The sequence below is a fragment of the Elephas maximus genome, chromosome 1 (assembly GCF_024166365.1).
Source record: "Elephas maximus indicus isolate mEleMax1 chromosome 1, mEleMax1 primary haplotype, whole genome shotgun sequence".
Lineage (NCBI taxonomy): Eukaryota > Metazoa > Chordata > Mammalia > Proboscidea > Elephantidae > Elephas > Elephas maximus.
Window position 1 is genome coordinate 98,178,870 of NC_064819.1, and position 24,104 is coordinate 98,202,973.

The 24,104-nt window shown below is 48.3% G+C and overlaps 1 protein-coding gene across 1 annotated transcript; it reads left to right on the forward strand.

The window, feature by feature from the left end:
- The first annotated feature begins 435 nt into the window (after positions 1–435).
- DEF6 (DEF6 guanine nucleotide exchange factor) lies at positions 436–20,700 on the forward strand. The gene is made up of 11 exons (XM_049890611.1): positions 436–864; positions 10,616–10,756; positions 11,449–11,634; positions 13,311–13,547; positions 13,634–13,780; positions 15,324–15,432; positions 15,593–15,891; positions 17,380–17,546; positions 17,653–17,851; positions 19,249–19,339; positions 19,546–20,700. The coding sequence occupies exons 1-11, from the start codon at positions 769–771 to the stop codon at positions 19,809–19,811; spliced, it is 1,938 nt and encodes a 645-aa protein (XP_049746568.1). The 5' UTR covers positions 436–768; the 3' UTR covers positions 19,812–20,700.
- Positions 20,701–24,104: the final 3,404 nt, after the last annotated feature.

Genomic DNA, 24,104 nt, shown 5'->3' on the forward strand with positions numbered 1-24,104 from the left:
CCCAGTACTGCAGTAATGTTAAAACCCCAAGCCATTGAGTCTAATTCTGACTAATAAGGACCCTATAGGACAGAGTAGAACTGCCCCTTAGGGTTTCAAGGCTGTAAATCTTTACAGAAGCGGACTGCCACATCTTTCTCCCACAGAACAGCTGGTGGGCTCGAGCCGCAGACCATTCAGTTAGCATCCCAGCGTTTAACCACTGTGCCACCAGGGCTCCTCTGCTGTAATGTTAGGTGGCACTGAAAGAAATGCTTTGTTGAGCACCTACTACATGCTTTACATCCATCTTCACACATTCTTACAGCTCTGCGAAGTTGGTATTTTTCCTGTTTTGCCAACGAAGAAACTGCTCAAGGAGATTAAGTTACTTATCCAAGACCTCCCATCTCATAAGTGTGGAATCAGAACTGGCTCCACAGTCAGGTTGGGCTTTCTTTTTCCCTCAGAAAGCTGCCCCTGAGAGCCCAGAAAGACTCTGGGGCTTAGGGGCCTCTTACAGGACTTCACAAACCCCAGGAACCAGGCCGATATAGAATGGGGACTGTGGCTGTCCACGGGTCGGTTCTAGTTCTTGAGCAGGGAGCTTGGCCACTGAGGCCAGGACGACAGGCTGGTTCCTGCCAGCACGGGGAGCCCGTGTAAGCAGGCAGGTGGAGCTCTTGCTCCGCGCCACGGCCCCTCTGCGGTCTGCAGCCGTTTGCATTTCCTGAAACCGGATCTTGGTGTCAGAGCCGCCCCCAGACCAGGCGGGCGGGCGCCTCAGCCATGGCCCTGCGCAAGGAGCTGCTCAAGTCCATCTGGTATGCCTTCACCGCGCTGGACGTGGAGAAGAGCGGCAAGGTCTCCAAGTCTCAGCTCAAGGTGAGGGGCACCTGGGGCCCAGGGGAAGCTTTCAGACTCCCCTCACTGGCCCCTGCCGCCTGGGAGCCAGGCGTGGACACGGTGCCACTTGGGACACCCAGCCATCACAAGGCCCAGGCCTAGGGGGCAGGGAGGGCAGTATTGGGTAAATGGGTCAGCATGGCCAGGCAGACACTGCTGCCCCCCATTCAGAAGTACAAGAAAGGTATGTGTAGAGACACCACCCAGAGCCGGGCCTGGGACTGTAGGGAATGATGGGACCTGAGGGCCATGGGCCAGGCCACATCACGGGCGTGCGATGAGCACACATGTACCCTTAGAGTCATGCTTGGGCACGCACCCTACTCCTTCTTGCTGCTTCCTCTTGGCTTTGAAGACACTGTTAGCCAGTACTTGTCAGTTACTTCCTCCCGAGCCAGAGAGGCAGAAAGGGCCTCTCCTAGTCCCAGACCAGGCTGGCACACTGTCACCCATGGGCAAAAGAGCTTCTCTGAATGCTGTCCCCAGGCGGGACAGAGGTGGGAAGGGGTCCAGGACTGAGTAAGTTGTTACTCTGCTACCCAGCACATGCACTCCCGCCGGCATGCACGCACCAGGTTGGTTCCTTAGGCCTTGGGACCTCAGGAAGGGAGGGAGCAGGATATGAGCCCAGGAAAATCCCCATCAGTGATTGCTGTAAAGTTCATCACTGGCCCTAGATAATTCTGTGAGGTCAAAGAGTTTCTCTTCCGCCTCCCTCTTCTGGTCCTGGGTTAGTACTGCCTTCCCCGCTCTAGTTAGTGGCACAAAAGACCCTACTTCTTGGGGAGGAAGCAGGGCCCTCCGTGACTGGAATCGGGTAACACTTGGGGAAAGCTAAGTAGGCCTCAGCACTCTGGGACCTGCCTAGGGATTCATTCATTCATTCTACAAATATTTATTGAGCATGACTGTCTCCCTGGAGCCCCTCCCTGCCAAGGAGAGGTACAGTCTCAAGGAACCTCCATGCTAATGACCAGAGTAGGTGGTACCTGGAAACCTGAGAGAAGCTAGTAGAACAGGAGAGGCATTATACTCCACCTCCATTTCAACCCACCACTTTGCTGAACTTGGTCTCAAACTGGTCTATACTATAACCAACCTATTTGTTAGCTGAACTTGTGTTGTTGTTAGGTGCTGTCAAGTCAGTTCCGACTCATAGCAACCCTGTGTACAACAGAACAAAACACTGCCAGGTCCTGTACCATCGTCACAATCATTGTTATGCTTGAGCCCATTGTTGCAACCACTATGTCAATCTGTCTTATTGAGGGTCTTCTCTTTTTTGCTGACCCTCTATCAAGCATGATGTCCTTCTCTAGGGACTGGTCCCTTTGGATAACATGTCCAAAGTATGTGAGACAACGTCTTGCCATCCTTGCTTCTTTGGAGTATCCTGGCTGTGCTTCTTCCATGACAGATTTGTTCATTGTTCTGGCAGTCCATGGTATATTCAATATACCAGACTTGTGAGCATCTAATTAATGGTCACTTGGGGAGAACCTTCTAATAGGCAGGTTTTTCCTTACATCCTACTTAAATCCCTTTTCGTACAGATCATGTCATCTAGTCGGGTCCTCAGTATAGATGGAAGTAAAACAGATAACTCAGAATCCCTCACTGCAGAAACTCTGTGCCCCACACCCACCTCTCACCGTTTAATATCTTGATGGAACAATGCCAACACCTGTGGCTTACTGCCTCCGAAGTACCATTTCCCACTTTTCCATTACCTGTGGCCCCTGTGGTCTCTCTAGGCTCTCTGTGCCCCTCACATATGGAGTGGCTCCCCTTTCCCTGGTGCCTTTAGCCAGTTAGGCCTCCTGGGTTGAGCCTCTGTCTTAGTCTTTAACCGGACTGACGCCCACCTCCCTCACCCCCACAGCAACAAAAGAAGCTGAGTATTTCCAGTGAGGATTCCATGGGAGCTTGCATACTTAAACTGTCCACTGTCTTTGGACCACATTATCCCAGCATAATCTTAAGCCCACTATCAGCAGCACCTCTGGTTACACAGGACCAATGGTAGATTTCTTCCCCAGAAGCATCTACTCTGGGAATCTGAGCTAGCAGTGGAAGGTTCAGGGACCAGGTGAGGAGAGCAGCAGAAATGACAGGGCCCCTGTCATAGGAGGAAAGGATGGGAGGCTGTGTTCCCCCAAGCACATAGTGGAGGATACTGGAATGGGAGGAAGTGGTGACACTGTTGGGGGCAGGGGTGCCAGAAAGGTCAAAGGAGCAATAGAGAAGTGGTCAGAAGGCAGAGGAAGAAGCAGATGAGGGAGATATCAGCAGGGCCCACCTGCTCCCCAAAAAAGACTTGGGGAAAAGGAAAAGATCTTGAGGTTAACTTATTCTTACTAGAACTGCTCCAGGGGTCCTCAGCTGGGATAGGGCAGGAGACCAGCACCAGCCCAGGGAAAGCTTTATCTGTCTGTGACAGTCACCTTTTCTCCCCTTATGTGTTGCCATTTGCTGTCCCAGAAAACCCATGATGAAGCCAGAGGGAGGAGAAAGAAGAATAAGTCCTCTGAGAAAAAGCCCAAGAAGTCAGGATTGTTTTCCCTGGAGAAGTGAAGGCTTGAGGGAGAGACCAGAAGGGTTTTCCACCCTTCAAATTATTTTAGGAAGTGAGATGGTCTTTGTCCAGTTGGGTTGAGAACATTGAATATAGACCAATAGGAATGGCACATCTGCCCAGCATGGACTTAAGTTGGACACAAAGAACCTCTCAGGGATGAAGGGCTATGAGTTTTTGCAAGGTCCCCAGAACCCCCTTCTCTAAAAAACTTAGGGGAGCAGCTTTGTTTTCAGGCCTGGTGAGAGGTCCGCTAAGAATTTGGCCTCATTCCTCCTCTACTTCATGTCTGGATGTCGGGGGATGAGGATATGGATGGGGCAGTGTGTCTCCAGCTTGACAGAATCTTAGGAGGTGGCAAGCCCAGCACTTCCCCTTGATGGCAAGAACAGGGGTAAGGCAGGAAGGGTGTGCAGGGGTCTTCCTTGCTTGGTCCTGTCAAGTTTCCCAGGCTCCTGAGCCCCCCGGTTGGCATTCAGGTTCGTCCTGGGGCCTAGGGAGGATCTCTTGACCACTGAGAGTCTCTCTGAGCTTCAGGCCCTACCCCCTGGGGGAAGGAAGACAATCTTCCCCTTGGTGGGGGGATATTAAACAATGCCAGTCTAAGAACCTAGTTGCTGGGGTCTCAGCTTTGCCCCGACCCCAGCATGCTGCTGGTCTCCTCAGGCTTGAAATGGAGGGAAGGGGGAGAGGGAGGAAGATTTAATGATGCGCAGAGCACTGGACTCAGAGCCAGAGAGGCTTGGTCCTAATACTGCTTCCCAGCTGGCTAACCTTGGGAAAGTCACTGTCTAGCTCTGAGCCACTGGTTTCTCATCTGTAAAGCAGGAGGGTTGAACTAGGTGATTGCCAAGCCGTCTAGCTAGCCTACTAAAAAAAACAAAACCTCAAGTAATTGAAATTGGTCCTTGATGCAGCCTCCCTTTCTCTTTTCCAGGCCTCTGTCTTTCCTTTGATACCCACACCCAACCTCTCTGGCCCCTTTTTGCTCTCAGCAGACACACAGCTAATCCAGAGATTCCCAACCTTTCCAAATTCCTGGTGCTCTTCCCTCGTGATAGGAGTTTTGCCTTAGTACCCACTAGTTGAGAAAATCCAGTCAGTAACTCTTTTAAAAAGGGTCACTTAGCACCTAGATACATTTAAAGACTGCAGCCCATCTAGGAGAGAGAGATTATTCATTCTCTTTGCAGTCAGCACTGGTCCTTTTATGGACTGCCAAACCTTCTACATTTACTCTCTGGCCAGCCAGGGGCTCGAGGTTCTGAAGGCTGGAAACTACAGGCCCAGTCCTTACAGCTATTGTCAATAAGGCCTGACACCTGTCCCTATCCCCAAAGTTGAGTTTTTAGGGGATGCTAAGCCCCAGATAAGGAGCCCTGTTGGCACAGTTGTTAAGGCTTTAGGTCATCAGTTAAAACCCACCGGCCTTTTCACGGGAGAAAGATGTGGCAGTTTGCTTCTGTAAAGATTAGCCTTGGAAACCCTCTGGGGCAGTTCTACTCTTACCCTGTAGGGTCTCTGTGAGTCATCATCAACTCAGCAGCAGTGGGTTTTTTGGTTTATGGATGGGGGAGAGCCACCCTCTACGTGCCTCCAGAGTGAAGAGTAAATAAATGAAGCCTTTTAAAAGTTGATAGCTGCCCACCCAGAGGCCAGAGGCTGCCTGGGTACGTGGGGAGATTGTGAGAGTTCTCTTTGAGGGGCCTAAATAGGGGCGCGGTGCCTGTCACTGGTTCACACCATGGCCCATCTCAGATGACCTCCGTGGGGTGGTGGTTCCTAACCCTGGCTAAGCATCAGAGTCACCCCAGCAGGTTGTGGAAAATACAGACACTTGGACCCCGCCCCTGGAAACTCTGAGTCAGTAGGCCTGGGCGGACCAGCATATTTCAGTTTCACCAGCTCCCCAGGTGATTCCGATACCCAGCCTGTGTTAAGAGCCAATATTGCTTAGAGATCAAGAACAGGGCTTTGGAGTCAGACCTTGGCAAAATCCTTGACCTCTCTGAACCTTGATTTCCTCATCTGTGAAATGAGGATAATGAGGGGCCTTGCCTCAGGGCTGAGGATTGATTGAGATCAGCAGGTGAGCTCCTGCTCATCACTGGTCTCCACCCTTGCCATTTCCTTTCCAACATGGCTCCTCCCCTGGTCACACCCTCACCTCCCCCTCCCTCCCCACCACTGCACCACAGGAAGCCTGGGAGTCTGAGGTTGGCCCAGCTCTCTGGGGAGAGGCCCTGAGCCCTGAGTGTCTGGAGCCTTTAATTCTGCCCTTATCCTGACACCTGACAACTCACAGGGGTCAGAGCCTCTCCCTTGGGCTCTTCAGAATCCATAGTCAAAAGGCTCAGGTGAGAGAAATGAGCTAAGTAGGTCTTTGAGGACAGTGTGGACAAGTGAGCCAAAAAAGGTAAGGAGCCCCTCAAATAACTGAAAAGCTCCTATGTGGCAGGTTCTATTCTGGGATGAAGGTGAGGTCCCTTAACACCCTTTTTTAGAGAGATGAAAACTGAGCCCCTGTGGAGTTAATTTGCTTGAAGAAATTCAGTCCATGTCTGTCTGACTTTGATTTTTTTTTTTTTTCCTACTTCTTCTGAAAAAGGGTTTAACTTCACTCAACACATGTGAGTGTCCATGTATGCCAGGCCCAGTGATAGAGCAGTGAACAAAACAGACAAAAATCCCCACCCTTGTGGTGCTGGCATTCTAGTCAGAGAGATGGTAGATGAATAAATAAAATGTGTGGTGTAATGGAAGATGATACACGACATTGAAGAAAGTAAAGCAGAAACGGAGATAGAGAGTATGTATGTGGGGAAGCAAGGGAGTTATGATTTAAAGAAGATGGTCAGGGAAGGCCTTCCTAAGAAAGTGACACTGAGTAAAGACCAGGAGGAGAGAGTGAGCCATGCAGTGACCTGGGTGAAGAATGTTCCAGGCTGAGGGAACAGCAAGTGCACAGGCCCTGAGGCAAGGAGTATGCCTGGCCTGTTTGAGGAACATCAAAGAGGCCACACTGGCTGGAAAGGAGTGAGCAAAAGAGATGAGATCAAAGAAGGTACAGCAGGTCAGTTCACATGGGCCCAGACACTTCTGGAAGGACTCAACCTTTTACTCTAAGAATGATGGGAAGCCACTGGAGCATTTAGGCTAGATTTGAGAAGCTCATCAAAAACATTCAGCATGTGGGGGACACTGTACTGAGCTCCGGAGTCAGGGTTGGGATTCAAGGCCATCCTGCCCTCAAGGAATGTAGAACACCAGAAGTGGTCACACAAACAGAAAGGCGGAAAATATCATGACAGAGCAACTTAATAATGGCATATTAATAACAGTGGCTAATGCCACCCTTTGTCTTTCATCTCTGTTGTTTAAAAATTTTGTCATAAAAGCAATATATGCTGCTTGTTAGAAAAAGATCAGCATGCAGGAGAATATAATTTTAAAGAGGATGAAATCTATTATAAAAGTAAATTATGTACCTGGCTGAAACAGTCAAAGAATAGAGAAGAATATAATGTTAAGGAAGTTGAAATTCCCTCCCGCGTGCTCCGCTTCTCTCCCTGGGGAATGATCGCTTTTTTGTATGTAGGAATAAACATATTAGGTTGAACCATATGAAATTGCTGACCTACTAAAATAAATTTCATATGGTTCAACCTAACCTTTACAACATACTTATTTTACAGGCATTTTTTTCTGCAGCTTGCTTTTTTTCACCTGCCAGTATATTGTGTATATATTTCCATGTTTGTTCATGCAGATAATAAAAATAGTTCACAAATTTTATCAAGCAGTGCACTATGCACCAGGTACCATGCTAAGCACTTCACTCAAAACAACCCGGTGGAGCAGGCACTATTATTATTATCCTCCTGGAGGAGAAGACTGAGGTCTTGGAGAAATTAAATCACTTGCCCATGAACACACAAGTGGCAGAACTATTATCTTTCCAATCACACATAGTGGCTTATGACATGGTGCACCCTAATTCTGAAACCATTCCATATTGAAGAAGTCTCAGGTTGCCTCCAATTCTTCATATTATAAACGATACTACGATGAACACCTTTATACAGGTAGCCTTGTTCCCTTGAGCATCTGTAGCTGCTTAGAAATGCTGGGGCAAAGGTCATGCCCAATTTAAAGTTTGAGAGAGTCTTGCCCTCCAGAAAGACTGTACCAGTTGATACCTCACCAGTAGGGCATTAGAGTCTCCACTTCTTCACCACCTCCTCAGCACTTGGCATTGTTAGTCTTTTGCATCTTTGTCAATCTGTTAGGTAAAAAATAGCACTTTCCTTACAGGAAGGGAACTAACGTTTGCTCTGTGCAGACCCAAGTCTGGAACTCCATATATCTCATCTCACTCCATCCTCACAGCCTCTGGATGGCAGGTATTATTCCCCATTTTATTGACAATGAAACTGAGGCTCAGAGAGGTGAAGGGGTTTATCTAAGACCCCACAACTAGAAAATGAAAGTTCCTGACCTTCCATGTCCCCCCATTGGAGCACAGCCATTTGACTGGGGCTACATGAGAAGGCTTTCTTGAAGTGCCTGAAGAGGCATGAAGTGAGACAAGGACATGGGAAGTTTGAAAAGAGGCAAGAGATGGAAGTAAAACACTTAAAATAACACCCGTCACTTCAGAAGTGGCCAGTGTTTGTCATTATTATTCTCCTGAGTTGGTCATCCTGGATTTTAAGTGCTAGGAATTGAGCCAGTGGCACTTCCTAGAGTAGGGATTGGTGTCCTATGGCCAAGGTATATTAGCCAGGACTTTTCTGGACATAAGTGATAAAAAACCAAACTCAGAATTGGCTCACATACTCAAAAGTCCAAGCACAGAAGTGGTTTCAGGCATGACTGGACCCAGGTCCTCAAATGATGACTTTACCTCTTGGCTCTGCTTTTCTGACAAAAAAAAAAAAAAACACAGTGATGGTTGGTTTTATCCTTAGGCAGTCACTTCCCACACAGGGACAAAGAAGCCATCTGTGCTTCAGGTTTACCTTCTAACAACAACCTCGTGGAAAAAGTATACCTCTTTCTACCTAGAAAGCCAAAAACCTAGGGCTGATTCTCACTGGCCCAGATGTGGTCATGAACCAATCACCATGACTCTGATGTGCCCACCCTGTGGGATGGGGGTGCAAATGGTTGGTTCTTCTTGTAACTTGAAACATACAAAAAAAAAAAAAAAACAATGTTGCTGTCAAGTAGATTCCAACTCATAACAACCTTATGGGAAATGGGAGAAAGATCTTTCCCAAAGCAAAATCAAAGCTCCATCACCAAAATAAAGGGAGGTGGAAGTTCATCAGGAAGAAACCTCAGATGTCCTCTGGAATAAGGGAAGGCAAAACCAAAGATGTCACACAGGATAATTTGAAGAGCGTGGGGACTAGGGTTGAGGAGAGGGTCAGAGATAGCTGCCCAGAGGGAAGTGAGGGAAAAGAGAACAACTGACCCCTTCAGTGGACCCTCCAACTTCCCACTTTGCCAAGGAGAACCTGAGGTCCAGAAGAACACTGAAAAGAAGCCCCAAACCTTTCTCCATCTCCTCTCTCAAAAGAGAATAAATAAGTGAAACCTTGGTGCACACACCACCTCTGAAACATTGCCAGCTCCTGCCTCAGAGGAATGATCCCCAGGTTAACTGCTGATGATGGGAGCAGCCTTAAATACAGTGTTTATGGGCTGCCTTTGGTGTGCAGAAGAGAGTCTAAGTGCTATTGGACGTGAAGTTGAGCAGAGACCTTGTCTCGAGTTCACAGTCCAGCTGGGGAGAGATGCTCTGAGGGTCAGTATTCTAATAGGGAGCACACTTAGCTCAAACCTCAGCTCTGCCATTTACTCTTAAATTCTCCAATTCTCTTGGTATCTTCCTCTGAAAAGCAGGGATAATAGTATCTGTGTATCAGGGTCATTGTGGGGACCAGAAGTGGGGTATAAAAAGCACTTCATACAGTGGTTGGCCATAGAGAAGTGCACAATAAAAAAAAAAAATCATTGCCATCTAGTCGGATTCCAACTGATGGCGACCCTATCGGACAGAGTAGAACTGCCCCATAGGGCTTCCAAGGCAGTAAATCTTTATGAAAGCAGACTGCCACATCTTCTCCTGCAGAGCAGCTGGTGGGCTCGAACTGTTGACCTTTAGGTTAGCAGCCAAGCACTCAAACCATTGCACCACCAGGGTTCCTTCAAAGTACACAGTAGTGGATTTTTAATCACTTAAGCTATCTACAAGTGCTGTAATAGAATTACCCCAGGGCAATTTTATTTTTCACTTCATCTCCTTGTTCAAACTTCAACCTTTTTCTTCCAACATCCTGGGTCTCTTCCAATACCCGTGTTTCCTCTCCACACCATCAAGGCCACCCGCCCCATGCCATGGACCACTTTTCATGGCCCTTCAGTGAGCCTTTTTCAGCTGCCTTTCCTGAGGGTCAGAGACTGGTACCATCTATGCCCTTCCCAAGTCCCTGGCTGGTGCAAATGGTTAATTCTACAGCCGCTAAGAGGAAAGGTTGGAGGTTTGAGTCCATCCAGAGGCCGCTGGAAAGACAGGCGTGGCAATCCTGAAAAATGAGCCACTGAAAACTTTATGGAGCACAATACTACTCTGACACACGTGGGGTTGCCATGAGTTAGAGCTGGCTTGAAGGCAACTGGTTTTTTGTCCTGGGGCTCAGGCAGCCAAGCATTGTGGGAAGTGTTGGGCTTTGGAACCGCATGGAGTTGGATTTGAATCCCAGCTTTTTATCACTGTGGTTCCTTGGGCAAATTACTGAACTCCTTGAGCCTCAGTGTCCTTGTCTGTAGAAAGAGGATATACCAATATCTGGCTGCCTGGGTTTGAATCCCAGGTATTACTTTGGGTGAGTTACTAAACATCTCAGGGTCTCAAGGGTTTTTTCATCCGTAGCATGGGGATATTAATAGTTGTTTTGAGGATTACGTGAATTATATGTAAAGTGCTTAACACAGTGCCTGGAGATAAAGATAGAAATTTGAGTTGTCTAACAGTAAGTGCAGAGAACTTAGCCAGGATGGGGGGAGGGGCAAGCAGGGAGGTGAAGAGCAGTCCTTTGGCCCAGTTTTGGGTGAGACTCAGGAAAGCAAACTGCCTCTCTGCCTCAGGTGCTGTCCCACAACCTGTACACAGTTCTGCACATCCCCCATGACCCCGTGGCCCTGGAGGAGCACTTCCGAGATGACGACGATGGTCCCGTGTCCAGCCAGGGCTACATGCCCTACCTCAACAAGTACATCCTGGACAAGGTGGGGCCCACTGTGGGGGGCAGAGGGCCTCGTCTAAACTCTCCGACTTCCCCAGTCTGGCCAGTACTCCAATACATTGCCACCCCAACTCCTCCGCCCTAATAAACTCCCACTTTACCCCCTCTGTCTCTGCTCTCCTATCTCCATCCTTCACATCCTAGTCACCTGCCTCTCCTTGCCCCCTTCAACCTACCCTCAATCCCAGTCAACTCTATCCTAGCCTCCACCCTTCCCACAATCTTCCACCCATCTCTACCTAGGCCCCTCTCCAGTTTCCAGCTGTAAACTTCACAAAGGCCTCTCCAGCCCTACACAGTCCCTGCCCTATAACATTCTGTCTGCTGCTCCCAGCTGTCACTGTCTTCCCAAGTTCCTCTTGACTGCCACCTCCCTCTGGGTTTCCCCTCCTTTTTCCCCTGAGCCGATGGACTAGAGTTTCTCTTTTGACAGAGGATTTGTGTGTGTGTGTATTGGGGATTGGGGGGAGGTTATGAGGGCTAGAACCAGCTAGATGCCTGTTAATCAGCTCAGGGATTCCTGAATTTAGAACCCTGACTCGGCAGGGTGGGGAGCAGGGGCATAGATTAATCCACGAAACCAAGCAAGAGCCTAGTTTGGTGGGAGAACAAGGATGGGGTGGCCATCTTGGCTGTCAAGCAGCCATCTTGGCTGACTTGCAGGCCTGGTGGCAGGTGGAGGAGGGGGCTTTTGTTAAGGAGCACTTTGATGAGCTCTGCTGGACCCTGACGGCCAAGAAGAACTATTGGTTGGACAGCAACGGGACCAGCCTGCTGTCCAATCAGGATGCCTTCCGCCTCTGGTGCCTCTTCAACTTCCTATCTGAGGACAAGTACCCTCTGATCATGGTTCCTGATGAGGTAAGGGTACTGTCAGCCCCAGAGACTGAGTCACTTGGGGCCAGTCCTTAGCAAAACCATGAAAAAGGCCAAAGCTGCTTTCTGTACTTTCGTACTTCCCCTTCCTTCACTGTCTTCCCATCCTAGTAGCTGTCTATGCCCAGCTCCAGATGCCTACAACTGCCCATATCAGAGCAAGTGTGCATGTTCTTGGAGAACCAAAATTACACTTCCTTTTTCTTCATGATCTGCAAATTCTATTTACACAGAGTGGTAAATGACTGACATATTACTGAGCATTATAAAGTGAGAACATTTGGGATCAAATGGTGGGATTTGTGCCACTATAGCAATCTAGGAAAGGAGCTATATGAGGGGAAGGAAGACATGCTTGCGACATCCTTCCAGTTACTCCAAGTGGGCGATCATGTCTGGCCCAGGTTCTAGACCTTTCCCTTTCCATCTTCTGCAATATGGGGGAGAGCGGGGGCAGACTCAACTCAGGGCCCCAGAAAGGAAGGGATTCCTTACCGCTAGGGCAGCATGAGAGAAGAGGCCTGGAATCTGGCCCCTAATTCTTCAACACATAGGTGAAGCAAGGGCAGGTGTCCCCCTTCTCCGGTTCATGTGCACCCTCCTTCTGCTCTCCTCTTCTCTCTCCTACTCATTCTGCCTTCTGACCGTTCGGCCCTGTTTATGGCTGTGGACATGTCAGGATGAATTTAGGTCTTGGAGCAGGAAATACCAAGGAAGGGGCCCCTGGGCTTATAAGAAGGTGTTTTGGCATATACAACCACATTTGGATTTGTGTCCTTACTTATGTTTGTGGGAAGAGTGAGGGGAGGCACCTGAGCCCTGAACTGGAGCTCCTGCCCCCAATCCACCCCCAGCTGTGACCCAGTACAGCCCAGAGTGAAAGTTCTGGAGAGAGTTTCCAGAAGCTGCTGGGGCAGAAGAGGGACATGTGTCCATCTGCAGACACCTGGCTGGCCACCCATGTCAGATGCCATTCAGTTGGGACAAGGTGGCCTCTCAGAGGCCAGGCAGCTGCTTGCTTGCTATGATCAACATTCAATGTGAACAAACTGCAGCAGGATGTACCCCAACCACCACTTCCTGTTCCTCTGTGATAGGTTTCCTGTCCCTACCCTGCTCACCTCCCCTCCAGTCCCCTTGCCCCCCACAAGGGAAGGGTCTGCAGGGTTGGGGATTGGGACCTGGAATAAGGACCCAAATGGGATTCAGGAGATCCAAATCTGCTTTCTGGCCGTGACCAACTTACTGTGTTACTTAGAGCATGTTGCTTCCCCTTTTGGGCCTCGATTTTGTCATCTGCAAAGTGAGGGTATTGGATTAAAGGGCCCTTCCACCCAGTCTGACATTTTCTATGATTTACTATCTCTGCCTCACCCCCCAGCCCTCAGCTCCCACCTTTACCCTGCCCTTAATTTGTGGCTGGAAGGAGTGGACGGGGGGTTGGGGACAGGAAGGAGGATGCCTGAATTGGGGTTGGCGCTCCAGAAGCCCCTCCTAAATGTCTACCCTGGTCTCCACCAAATTTGGTCCTCTGGCCCCCAAACTCCCTACCTCTGATGCCCTCTGCCCAGGCTCTGGGAGCCAAATGGGAGCGCCCCCTGGTGTTTGGTGCCAGCAACAGGGCCTGCTGCAGCCACCAGGGCTTCCTTCTCCCCCTCCAGGTGGAATACCTACTGAAGAAGGTGCTCAGCAGCATGAGCTTGGAGGTGGGCTTGGGTGAGCTGGAGGAGCTGCTAGCCCAGGAGGCCCAGGCAGCCCAGACCACCGGAGGGCTCAGTGTCTGGCAGTTCCTGGAGCTCTTCAACTCAGGCCGCTGCCTGCGGGGCGTGGGGCGGGACACCCTCAGCATGGCCATCCATGAGGTCTACCAGGAGCTCATCCAGGATGTCCTGAAGCAGGTTAGGCCAAACTGGAAATTAGGGGAGGACCCTGTGGACGGGTAAATGGAGACCTGTGAAGCCTCTGACTTTGCTCTGGCTGGCAGGGCTACCTGTGGAAACGAGGGCACCTGAGGAGGAACTGGGCAGAACGCTGGTTCCAGCTGCAGCCCAGCTGTCTCTGCTACTTTGCGAGTGAAGAGTGCAAGGAGAAAAGGGGCACTATCCCGCTGGACCAGCACTGCTGCGTGGAGGTGAGGGGGCAGGCGATGGGGTGGAGGACAGCTCAGGACTCAGAGGGTCTCTAGGATGGTGTGAAGGCAAGAAGGGGCTCAGGGGTCAGGCTGATGGAGAAAAGCCACAGTGATACAAATTTCTGCTTGGATGAATGTAAACCAAATACACCTGGGCACTCAAGCCCCTTTTCACCCGTGTCAGCACTTTTTAAAAAACTAAAACCACAAATCAAGCAACAAAGCATTGGTGAACAGTGTGGATTTTGCTAAAGATTTCAGAGGAGATGGCTGAGGTCTCACAGCACACACCAGAACTTTCTAAAAACCTTTAAAGGTCTCTCTCCTTTCCCCTAATTCCATTCTCTTTGGCAACACCACACCTTCCTCTCCTCTCCCTCTTCCCTTCCATTTTTCTCCCTTGGTTCCATCCATTTTTGTCACAAAACAGGAAGGAGCACAGATCTAGGCAGCAGAAATCCTAGCTCTGCCACTAACAGCCAGTGTGACTTGGGCAAGTTCCTGGACCTCTTGGTACCTGTTTCTTTTTCTATATGGTAGCGCTAATAAGGAGACCCTGGTGGTGTAGTGGTTAAGTGCTGACTGCTAACCAAAAGGTTGGCAGTTCACATCCAGCACGCGCTGTTTGGAAACTCTGTGGGGCAGTTCCGCGCTGTCCTATAGGGTCACCATGAGTCGGAATTGACTCGACAGCAATGGGTTTGGTTTTGGGTGTTTTTTGGAGCTAATAATGCCTGCCTGGTAAGGTTATTGGGAAGAGTAAACAAAATAATGCACGTAAAATACTGGTATAGATTTTGAAACATAAGCTCAGTAAGTGGTAGCTACTATTTCCCACGGGGAACCCTGATGGCACAAAAGGTTAAGTGCTCAGCTGCTAACTGAAAGGTTGGCAATTCAAACCCACCCAGCAACTCTGAGGGAGAAAGACCTGGCGGCCTGCTTCTGGAAAGATTACAGACAAGAAAGCCCTGTGGGTCAGTTTACTCTGTCACATGGAATGGCTATGAGCCGAAATTTACTCAACAGCACCCAACAACGCAACAACATTGTTTTCCGCTAGAATGGAAGCTTAGCGAAAGCAGGAATTTGGTCTGTTAGATAGGCCTTAGTACCCCCAAACACCTGGAACAGTGAGTGGCACCCATTAGATGCTCCAAAAATATCTATGAAATGAATGAATGGAGGATTTTCTTAACAGTCGGGACTATGTGCAAATTTATGTTCTGGAGTGGTGAGGACCCTGTCACTGGAATGTTTAAGAATAACAGCATAAACACTACTCAAGTGGCTACTATGTGCTAGGCTCTGTGGAGAGATACCAAAATGAAGATGGCCTCACCCCTAGCTTCAAAGAGCAAAGCTACAGAGTTGTGAGGACACGAGTACCCCCCGTAACTGTCCAGGACAGGCCACGCAGGCTCCTGGCAGGGTGGCAGGGGCGCCCTGGGAAGGTGGTCAGCCAGAAGGGGTAGGGCTTGAGCTGCAGTCCCCCAGGGGTGGGTGTGACCCCAGTGAGGCCAGCCCAGCTGCCTTCTCCCAGGTGCTGCCCGACCGCGAAGGGAAGCGCTGCATGTTCTGCGTGAAGACTGCCTCCCGCACGTATGAGATGAGCGCCTCCGACACGCGCCAGCGCCAGGAGTGGACGGCTGGTGAGTGCTGGCTGCGTGGCGTGGGTCTGCCAGGCCGGCCTCCCCTGTGAAAAGCCCTGTAGGAGGCTGGACCCAAGAAACTCCGAAGTCCTCTTCGGGCGATGGGCCGCCTCAGACCTTCCGCTTGCTGCCAGCTGACCCCTTCCTGCTCCCTCTGTAGCCATCCAGACCGCAATCCGGCTGCAGGCCGAGGGGAAGACATCGTTGCACAAGGACCTGAAGCAGAAGCGGCGCGAGCAGCGGGAGCAACGGGAGCGACGCCGGGCAGCCAAGGAGGAGGAGCTGCTGCGGCTGCAGCAGCTGCAGGAGGAGAAGGAACGGAAGCTGCAGGAGTTGGAGCTGCTGCAGGAGGCGCAGCGGCAGGCTGAGCGCCTGCTGCAGGAGGAGGAGGAACGGCGCCGCAGCCAGCACCGCGAGCTGCAGCAGGCGCTCGAGTGCCAATTGCGTGAAGCGGAGCAGGTGGGGCCAACACAGGGGGCGGGGATGTGGGCGGGGTGATGTTGCGGGGCGTGGCCTGGGAGCGAGGGGTGAGGGAGGGGCTGGGGGCGGGGTCTGTGCCTGGGCGGAGACCGTGGGCGGAGAGAGGCGTGTGGAGGCGGGACAGAGCCTGTGGGTTTGAAAGATGAAGAGGGGACGGAGCCTGTGCCTGGAGCGGGACTTGTGAGCTAAGGAGGCGGTAAGGGAGGCGGGAACCAGGCTGAGGGATACTTGAGATGAGGGATGATGTGGGGCGGGGCCTGAAACGATGGAGCTGAGTGATAGGTGTAGAGTGAGACCCGATTCTGAGACTTGGTTGGGGGACGGAGCTTGGGCTGAAGGAAAAGCTAAAGACCGTTTGACTGGAGATGAGTTTGGACCAAGGCTAGACTAGGTTGGACTAGACTTGAGCTGAGTTTACAGTGAAACCAGTTTGGGGAATGCAGGATGTGGAGGTAATTAGGGTTAGGGTTTAAGAGATCTGGGTCTGGAGTCAGACGCGTGGATTCAGTCCCGGCTCTCTTAGGGGCCCTGTGTTGTCGGGCAAGTTACTTAGCCTCTCTGTGCCTCAGTTTCCTTGTCGCTGAGATGTTGACGCTGAGTCGGAATCGACTCGTGGCAATGGGTTAATAGCACTTTGCTCATAGAAAAAAAAAGTTGCGGTCGAGAGGTATAAAAATACAAAACAAAACAAAAAACCGTTGCAGTCAAGTCAGACTTATAGGAACTCTGTAGGACAGAGTAGAACTGCCCCATAGAGTTTCCAAGGCTGTAGTAATCTTTACAGTAGCAGACTGCCACATCTTTCCCTCCAGGAGCGGGTGGTGGGTTGAGCTGCCTGCCGACCTTTCGGTTAGCAGCCAAACGCTTAACCACTGTCCCACCGGGGCTCTCCCATAGAGATATTAAAAAAAAAAAAAAAATCCTTTGCCGTGGAGTCGACTCCGACCCATAGAGACACTATAGGACAGAGTGGAAGCAAGGATTAGAGAAAACATCTGTAAAATGTTCAATACCTTCCAGTTGTCATAATAATTATTATTATTGCTATAATTATTATTGGAGCCCTGGTGGGGCTCAGCTGCTAACCAAAAGGTCCCCAGTTCAAATCCACCAGCTGCTCATTGGAAATCCCATGGGGCAGCTCTACTCTGTCCTACGGGGTCACTATGAGTTGGAATCAACTTGATGGCAACAGTTTTCTTTTTTATAATTGTTACTAAGGCTGATGCTAAGAAGAAGGTGACCTGAGCTCCTTTCCCCCATGTGGCATCTGTTTGCTGACCATGATGCAACCCAGCCAGGCTGTCAGAAGGGGTCCGATCAGGAAACCTTGACATGGAGGGACTCTCCCCTACCTTCACCTCCAGAGAGCCTAGCTGAGCCAGGCTGACCGGACCCTGGGAGCAGGGCATCATGCCCACTCCCACTCCCCAGAGCTCCCTCTGACCTGGCTCTGGTCCTTCGCAGGCCCGGGCCTCCATGCAGGCTGAGATGGAGCTAAAGAAGGAGGAGGCTGCCCGGCAGAGGCAGCGCATTGAAGAGCTGGAGGAGATGCAGCAGCGGCTACAGGAGGCCCTGCAACTGGAGGTGAAAGCTCGGCGGGATGAGGAGGCGGTGCGCCTTGCCCAGACCAGGTAGTCCTGAGGGACCCCTCCTGGTTCCCCCACTCCTGTTCCATCCTCCTACTTACTGAGCACCTGTGAGGCGCTGGAGGTAATCAAATGCATGTCCGTCTGGCAGACTGCTGGAGGAGGAGGAGGAGAAACTGAAGCAGTTGCTGCAGCTGAAGGAGGAGCAGGAGCGCTACATCGAGAGGGCACAGCAGGAGAAGCAAGAGCTGCAGCAGGAGATGGCACAACAGAGCCGCTCCCTGCAGGAAGCCCAGGAACAACTAGAAGAGGTGCGGCAGAACCGGCAGCGGGCGGATGAGGACGTGGAGGTGAGTGAGGCCTGGCGTGGGATACGGCAGAGGCTGGCGGGGTGAGTGATTTAATGCAATGACTAGGCTAGGCAGCCTTCCCTCAAACGCTGGCGGTCACCAGCTGGGTGTGTGACGGGTAGGCTAATTGCCTAACCTCTCTGAATTTCGCAATGGTGAAGTGCTCCACTGCTAATGGAAAGGTCGGTAGTTGAACCCACTCAGAGGCTCCCCGGGAGAAAGACCTGGGGATCTGCTTCTATAAAGATTACAGCCTAGAAAACCCTGTGGGCCAATTCTACTGATTGCATGGGGTCGCTATGAGTCAAAATTGACTCAATGGCACCTAACACCTGGAAAAAGGAACTGGTAATACCATTGTCAGATCCCTGTATGGCCAAACAGGTAAGTGGTAAAACGCTGAAATACCACTACTGGCCAAAAGGTTGGCAGTTCAAAATCCCACCCCCCCCACCTCCCCACCAGAAGCACCTCAGAAGACAGGTCTGGCGATTTGCTTGCAAAAAGGTCACAGCCTTGAAAACCTTCTGGAGCAGTTCTACTCTGCACACATGGGGTTGCCATGAGTCAGAACTGACTGGAGAGTGACTAACAAACAATAGCATTGTTACGAAGATCAAGCAAGATAATACTTGATACTTAGTATGTAGTAAGTGCTAAAGAAACATTAGCTGCTTTTTTTGTTGTCATTTTTATTAACCTGGGCAAAGCTTTTTCCTCCTACTCTTCCAAGCCCATACCCTGCTATCCCTGTGCTTGTGCGCCACTCCCTGAAGCCCGTCTTTAAAAAAAAAAAAAAAAAAGATGGCAGAAGGGTTCTTTTTCTTTAAAAAAATTATTATGATTTTAATTTTTCATCTTTTATTTATATTGATATTATTTTATTTTGCTTTGTTGGCTTGCTTGTCCATTGTAAAAAGTTCAAACAACATAGAACTATGTAATACAGAAAGGGACAACTTCCCCATGACCCCCACCACCACCATGGCTAATGGCTTGTGAACACTGGAGCAGAGATTCTTGCATTAGGTTCTGGAAAAGCTGTGTGGTTCAGTGGTTTAGAGCTCAATGGGTGTCCCTGGGCAAGTCACTTAACCTCTTTAGAGATTCTGTTGTTAACTTCTATTCTGGGAGTTAAATAAGATAATATGTATGTTTAGCACATCATAGGTGCTCAATAAATGGAAACTGTTGTTATTATTATTGTTGAATCCTTGGGGGTCCATGAGCCTCCCCAAACTGAATGCAAACTCTATTCATGTACATATGCAGTTTTTTCTGGGGAGACAATCAGTAGCCTTTGCCAGGCTCTAAGGGGTCAGTGAAGTTAAAAGGGTCAAGACCCTCTGCCATGGATGGTAGTTCTGACCCGTGACCCACTGGTCCTGCCTTCACAGGCTGCCCAACGGAAGTTGCGCCAGGCCAGCACCAACGTGAAACACTGGAACGTCCAGATGAACCGGCTCATGCATCCAATTGCGCCCGGAGGTGAGAAAGAGTAGAGCCTGGAGCTTTCCCTGGAAGGTGGAGTAAAAAAGGAGGGAGAAAGGGATACCTCCAGATCTCCAGGGCCAGCAGAGGTGGAACCAAAGGTCAGAAGGTTCCCTGCTCCCTTGAAGGCTGAGGTAAGACCCCTTAACCTCTCCCCTCCACACGTACCTGTCTCTACTCACACCTGCCTTCTCTCTCGCCAGACAAGCGTCCCACCAGCAGCAGCTCCTTCACAGGCTTCCAGGCCCCTCTGCTTGCCCGCCGTGACTCTTCCCTAAAGCGTCTGACCCGCTGGGGATCCCAGGGCAATAGGACCCCTTCGCCCATCAGCAGTGAGCGGCAGAAGTCCCTCAACGGTGGAGATGAACCTTCCATCCCGACTTCCACCCCTCAGGAAGATAAACTGGACCCTCCCATCCTGGCTTCCACCCCGCAGGAAGATAAACTGGACCCAGCACCAGAAAATTAGCCTCTGCTAGACCTTCGTTCCCCACAGTCTCATGCCCACTAGAACCCGGCCACAGCTGGCCTGTGGGTGACTCTGGCCCCTGCTGGTGCCAGGGGCCCAGGCCCTCTAATCATGAAACAGTCCAGGACGAAGCCTGGTTCATCTTTCGCTCCAGCCCCAGGCCCCAGACCCCAGACTACTGAGGCTGTCTGGGATGTTGATCCTTGAGAACTTGGCCATGTGCCTTAGCCCCAAGGACCCAATGACCTGGTCTGGGAGTGAAAAAAGCAGGAGAAGCCATCTGCCCCCAGGCTGCCACCAAGTTATGGAGGCACATTTCTAAATAAAAACTGCTCTTGAAAAGAAGTATTGGTTCAGGTCTGCTGTCCATCTCTTCTGCCGTTCCCTCCCTCCCTCAAGTCCAGTTATAGGTATTCACAAGGGCGGATTAACCAGTAAGCAAGGTGCACAGGGGCTTACTTGTGTTTACTTACTAATCTGTGGTGCACAGTTTTACATGGGTTAAAAAAAAAAAACAGGTGAAACGGTGTACTACAGACTAGTAAATAAGCACAAGCAAGCCCATGTGTACCTTGCTTGTTGGGTAATCCATCCCTGGGTATTCAACTATGAGTAAATGAACAAACTATGCGAAAAAAGTAGCCCATTCGTTTATTAAGAGATATATTTCCAATGTATTTTTTAGTATTTGTGTTTACCATTTGTAAAAACTGTAATATTCATGTTGTTTTGTTCAGCTGGATATTCCTAATATTTGTAATGGCCACTCAAGGCAGAAGAAAATGTCTCACTTACAGCTTTATAGTTACATGGAACTTAAAAAATTTTTAAACTCAACTTCAATACATATTTTGGTTGCAGAGATATAATGGTGATGAATAAAAGACTTTCAAGCATAAAAATGTTACATTAGAACTAAATTTTTGAGGGGACAGTGGAATGGAAACACAAGTTCAAGGAGAAAACAGGTATCTTAATTATCTAGTGCTGCTATAACAGAAATACCACAGGTGGGTAGCTTTAACAAACTGAAATTTATTTTCTCAGAGTTAGGAGGCTAGAAGTCCAAATGCAGGGTGCCGGCTCTAGGGGAAGGCTTTTTCTCTTTGTCAGCCTGGAGGAAGGTGCTTGTCTTTTTTCAGCTTCTGTTCCTGGGTGATCCTCATGTGGCTTAGCCATCTATCTTCCCCATCTCTGCTTGCTTGCTTCCTTGCTTAATCTGCTTTTTTATATCTCAAAAGAGGTTGACTGAAAACACATTCTACACTAATACTGCTTCATTAACATAACAAAGAAAACTGATTCCCCAATGGGATTATAACCACAGTAAAAACAAAACAAAACAAAAAAACCCAACCCATTGCTGTCAAGTTGATTCCAACTCATAGGGACCATGTAGGGCAGAACAGAACTGCCCCATAGAGCTTCCAAGGAGCAGGTGGTGGGTTCAAACTGCCAACCTCTTGGTTAGCAGCCGAGATCTTAACCACTGTGCCATCAGGGCTCCAACCACAGTATAGGGGTTAGGATTTACAAAAAATATTTTGGGGGGACACAATTCAATCCCTAACAAAGGGACAATGTAAAATTTCTGATTATTAAAAAAGAATTTATTTGTGTATTTTTTAAATGAATGATGCTGAGTATCAAATCACTATGGGATGTCTTATCGAATACATTAAAATGGGTAATATAGCAGTTTTATTTTAAAATGGTAATATCTATAAAATACTAGAAATTACATCCTCTGCAACTATTAAGTTTTAAACTAATGATGAAACATTTTAGATGTCACCTTAAAAATGTGCAAGGAAGGGGCTGCATGGTTCTTATATATTCTCTTAGGAGTATACGGGCAAAAAAAAAATTTTTTTCCCCAGGTATCACATGCCATTACTTTATGTTATCTATATGTCTCACAGCTTTATTTAAATTCCCCATATCTTTTGTCTACTCCCACACCACTCCTATTTCTTATGTCCTCATGGAGGTCTTTTAGACTCTCAAATAATCGATTCCTGGGAGTACCTACCCCACTGGTACTCCCTAAAACTTTCTGTGTCTAGCACAAACAATCTTGGAAATCAACCTGCAAACTTCATATTGTTGTTGTTAGTTACCATCAAGTCAGCTCAAACTTATGGTGACCTTATGTATAAAAAAACAAAACGTTGCCTGGTTCGGTGTCATCTTCAAGATCATTGGTAGTTTAAGTCCATTGTTGTGGCCGTTGTTTCAGTTCATCTCATTGAGGGTTTCCCTCATTGTTGCTTACCCTCTACTTCACCAAACATGATGTACTTTTCTGGGGAGCAATGTTCATACCTCTATATTTTCAATCTGGAAATACAGACTTGTAAAATACTTATTCTCACTATGGAAAAAGATAATTTTCCCAGCGAAAGAGCCAGAGAAATTCTTTTTCATCTCCATTTGCACTTCTTATCTTAATAAGTCCATTCCAAAAGTCCTTTCTATATTTTTAAGCACACTGCATTTTGTAAAGACATATTTTCATTTCCCATTTTTTTTTTAAGATTTGAAAAAATGTTTTTGAGTTTATTTTACTTAGCTAGTCAGAACCATTACATAAAATTTCCTTTAATTGAACAAACCATATACTATGTATACAAACTATATAAACAAGTTATGTAAACAAACAACAAACTGACAGATGAGTCGAGGTAACTTTTAAAATCAGCAACAACAGTTACCTATTTTGGGCAAAATTTTTTAAAGACCACTGTTATGAAGGACTCATGACTAGAATGGTAGAGTGAGGCCTGATTATAGAAATTCTTGAAAGCTAGTCAGAGTTTAGATTTGTGGCCTCAGTTTCCTCACCCGCAAATAGGGTCCATTCCAGGTTTTTTAATGTTACATGGTAGGACACAGGGAGACATTGATGGCTGAGGCATGCTATAGTGTAGGAAAGACCACCCTGATGCCTGAATGCAGTCCACATTGGGACTGGCATAAGAAGCTGTCAGTCTTGGGAGACATTGCTGGGTGCAGGATATATTTTCCAGTCTTTTAATTCCAGGATTAGAAAATAACTCTGTCCTTTCCAACGTTCTGGACAAAGAAGAGTGTGTCCTGCCTGTGATGCCTTCAGACACCCATAAGCTCTGGGGGCCGCATCCACGTGGAAAGTGCAAACACTGGGCCCAGGTGGTAACCTCTTTCTCTCTATCCCTTGTATGTGAGAAGGGTGGGAAGGTGGGGTGACTGGCTGGGGTGCAAGAGGCATGTTGGGAACTGAGTGTTGTAGGATATGCAAGTCGCCTCTTCTTCAAGCTCACTGTTTGTCCAGGCAGAAGGGCTGAAATGCCTGTGGAGTTGCCTTTCTCTGGCCCTGATTCATAGCAACCCTACAGGGCAGGGTAGAACTGCCCCACAGGGTTTCCAAGGCTGAAATCTTTATGGAAGCAGACTGCCATATCTTTCTCCCCAGGAGCGGGTGGTGGGTTTGAATCGCCGACCTTTCGGTTAGCAGCCGAGTGGTTAACTGCTGCGCCACCAGGGCTTCTTGGCTGGACACCAGGAGATAAAAATTTCTGCTCCATTTAAGGAAGATTTTTCTTTTTAGATCTCAAAAACAAATCATGTTCCACTATGAGAGAAAAGTGCTAAAAATAAAAATATAGAAATGAAATAACTCATAGAACCAAAACCCAAAGACGATGCTGATAGCATTTTAGTGTTTCCTTCCAATTGTTTTGCTACGCTAATTTTTAGATTTTAGTTTTCCAAACTGTGATTTCGCTCTACAAGTATACTCACTCATATTCCGCCTTTTCCCACTTAATATTAGAACACAAATTTTTCCACTTTATTATAAATCTTTTGTAGGCATTATTTTTAATGGATGGATAATATTCCATCACAAAGATACAGCATAATTTACCTAACCATCTCTCGGTTGTCAGGCAATTAGTTATTTCTAGTTTCCTTTGCTGTTAGAAATAATGTTGCAAGGAACATTTTTGTATATAAAGCCTTTTCTGTATTTAGAATTATTTCCTTAGGCCCAATTACCCAAAATGGAATTATAAGGTCTAAAATATGCATATACAAATATATATATATGCATGCATATTTATTTATGTATATAAACTTTTTTTATATATGAAAATGAAATTAGGTGGAAAATGTAATACCTTAACAGTACTCCCAGAATTTCTTTTAGGGAAAAAAAAAAAAAAAAATTTTTTTTTTTTTTTTTCTAGAGCTGCTATAACAGAAATACAAGTGGATGGCTTTAACAAGCAGAAATTCATTTTCTCACAGTTT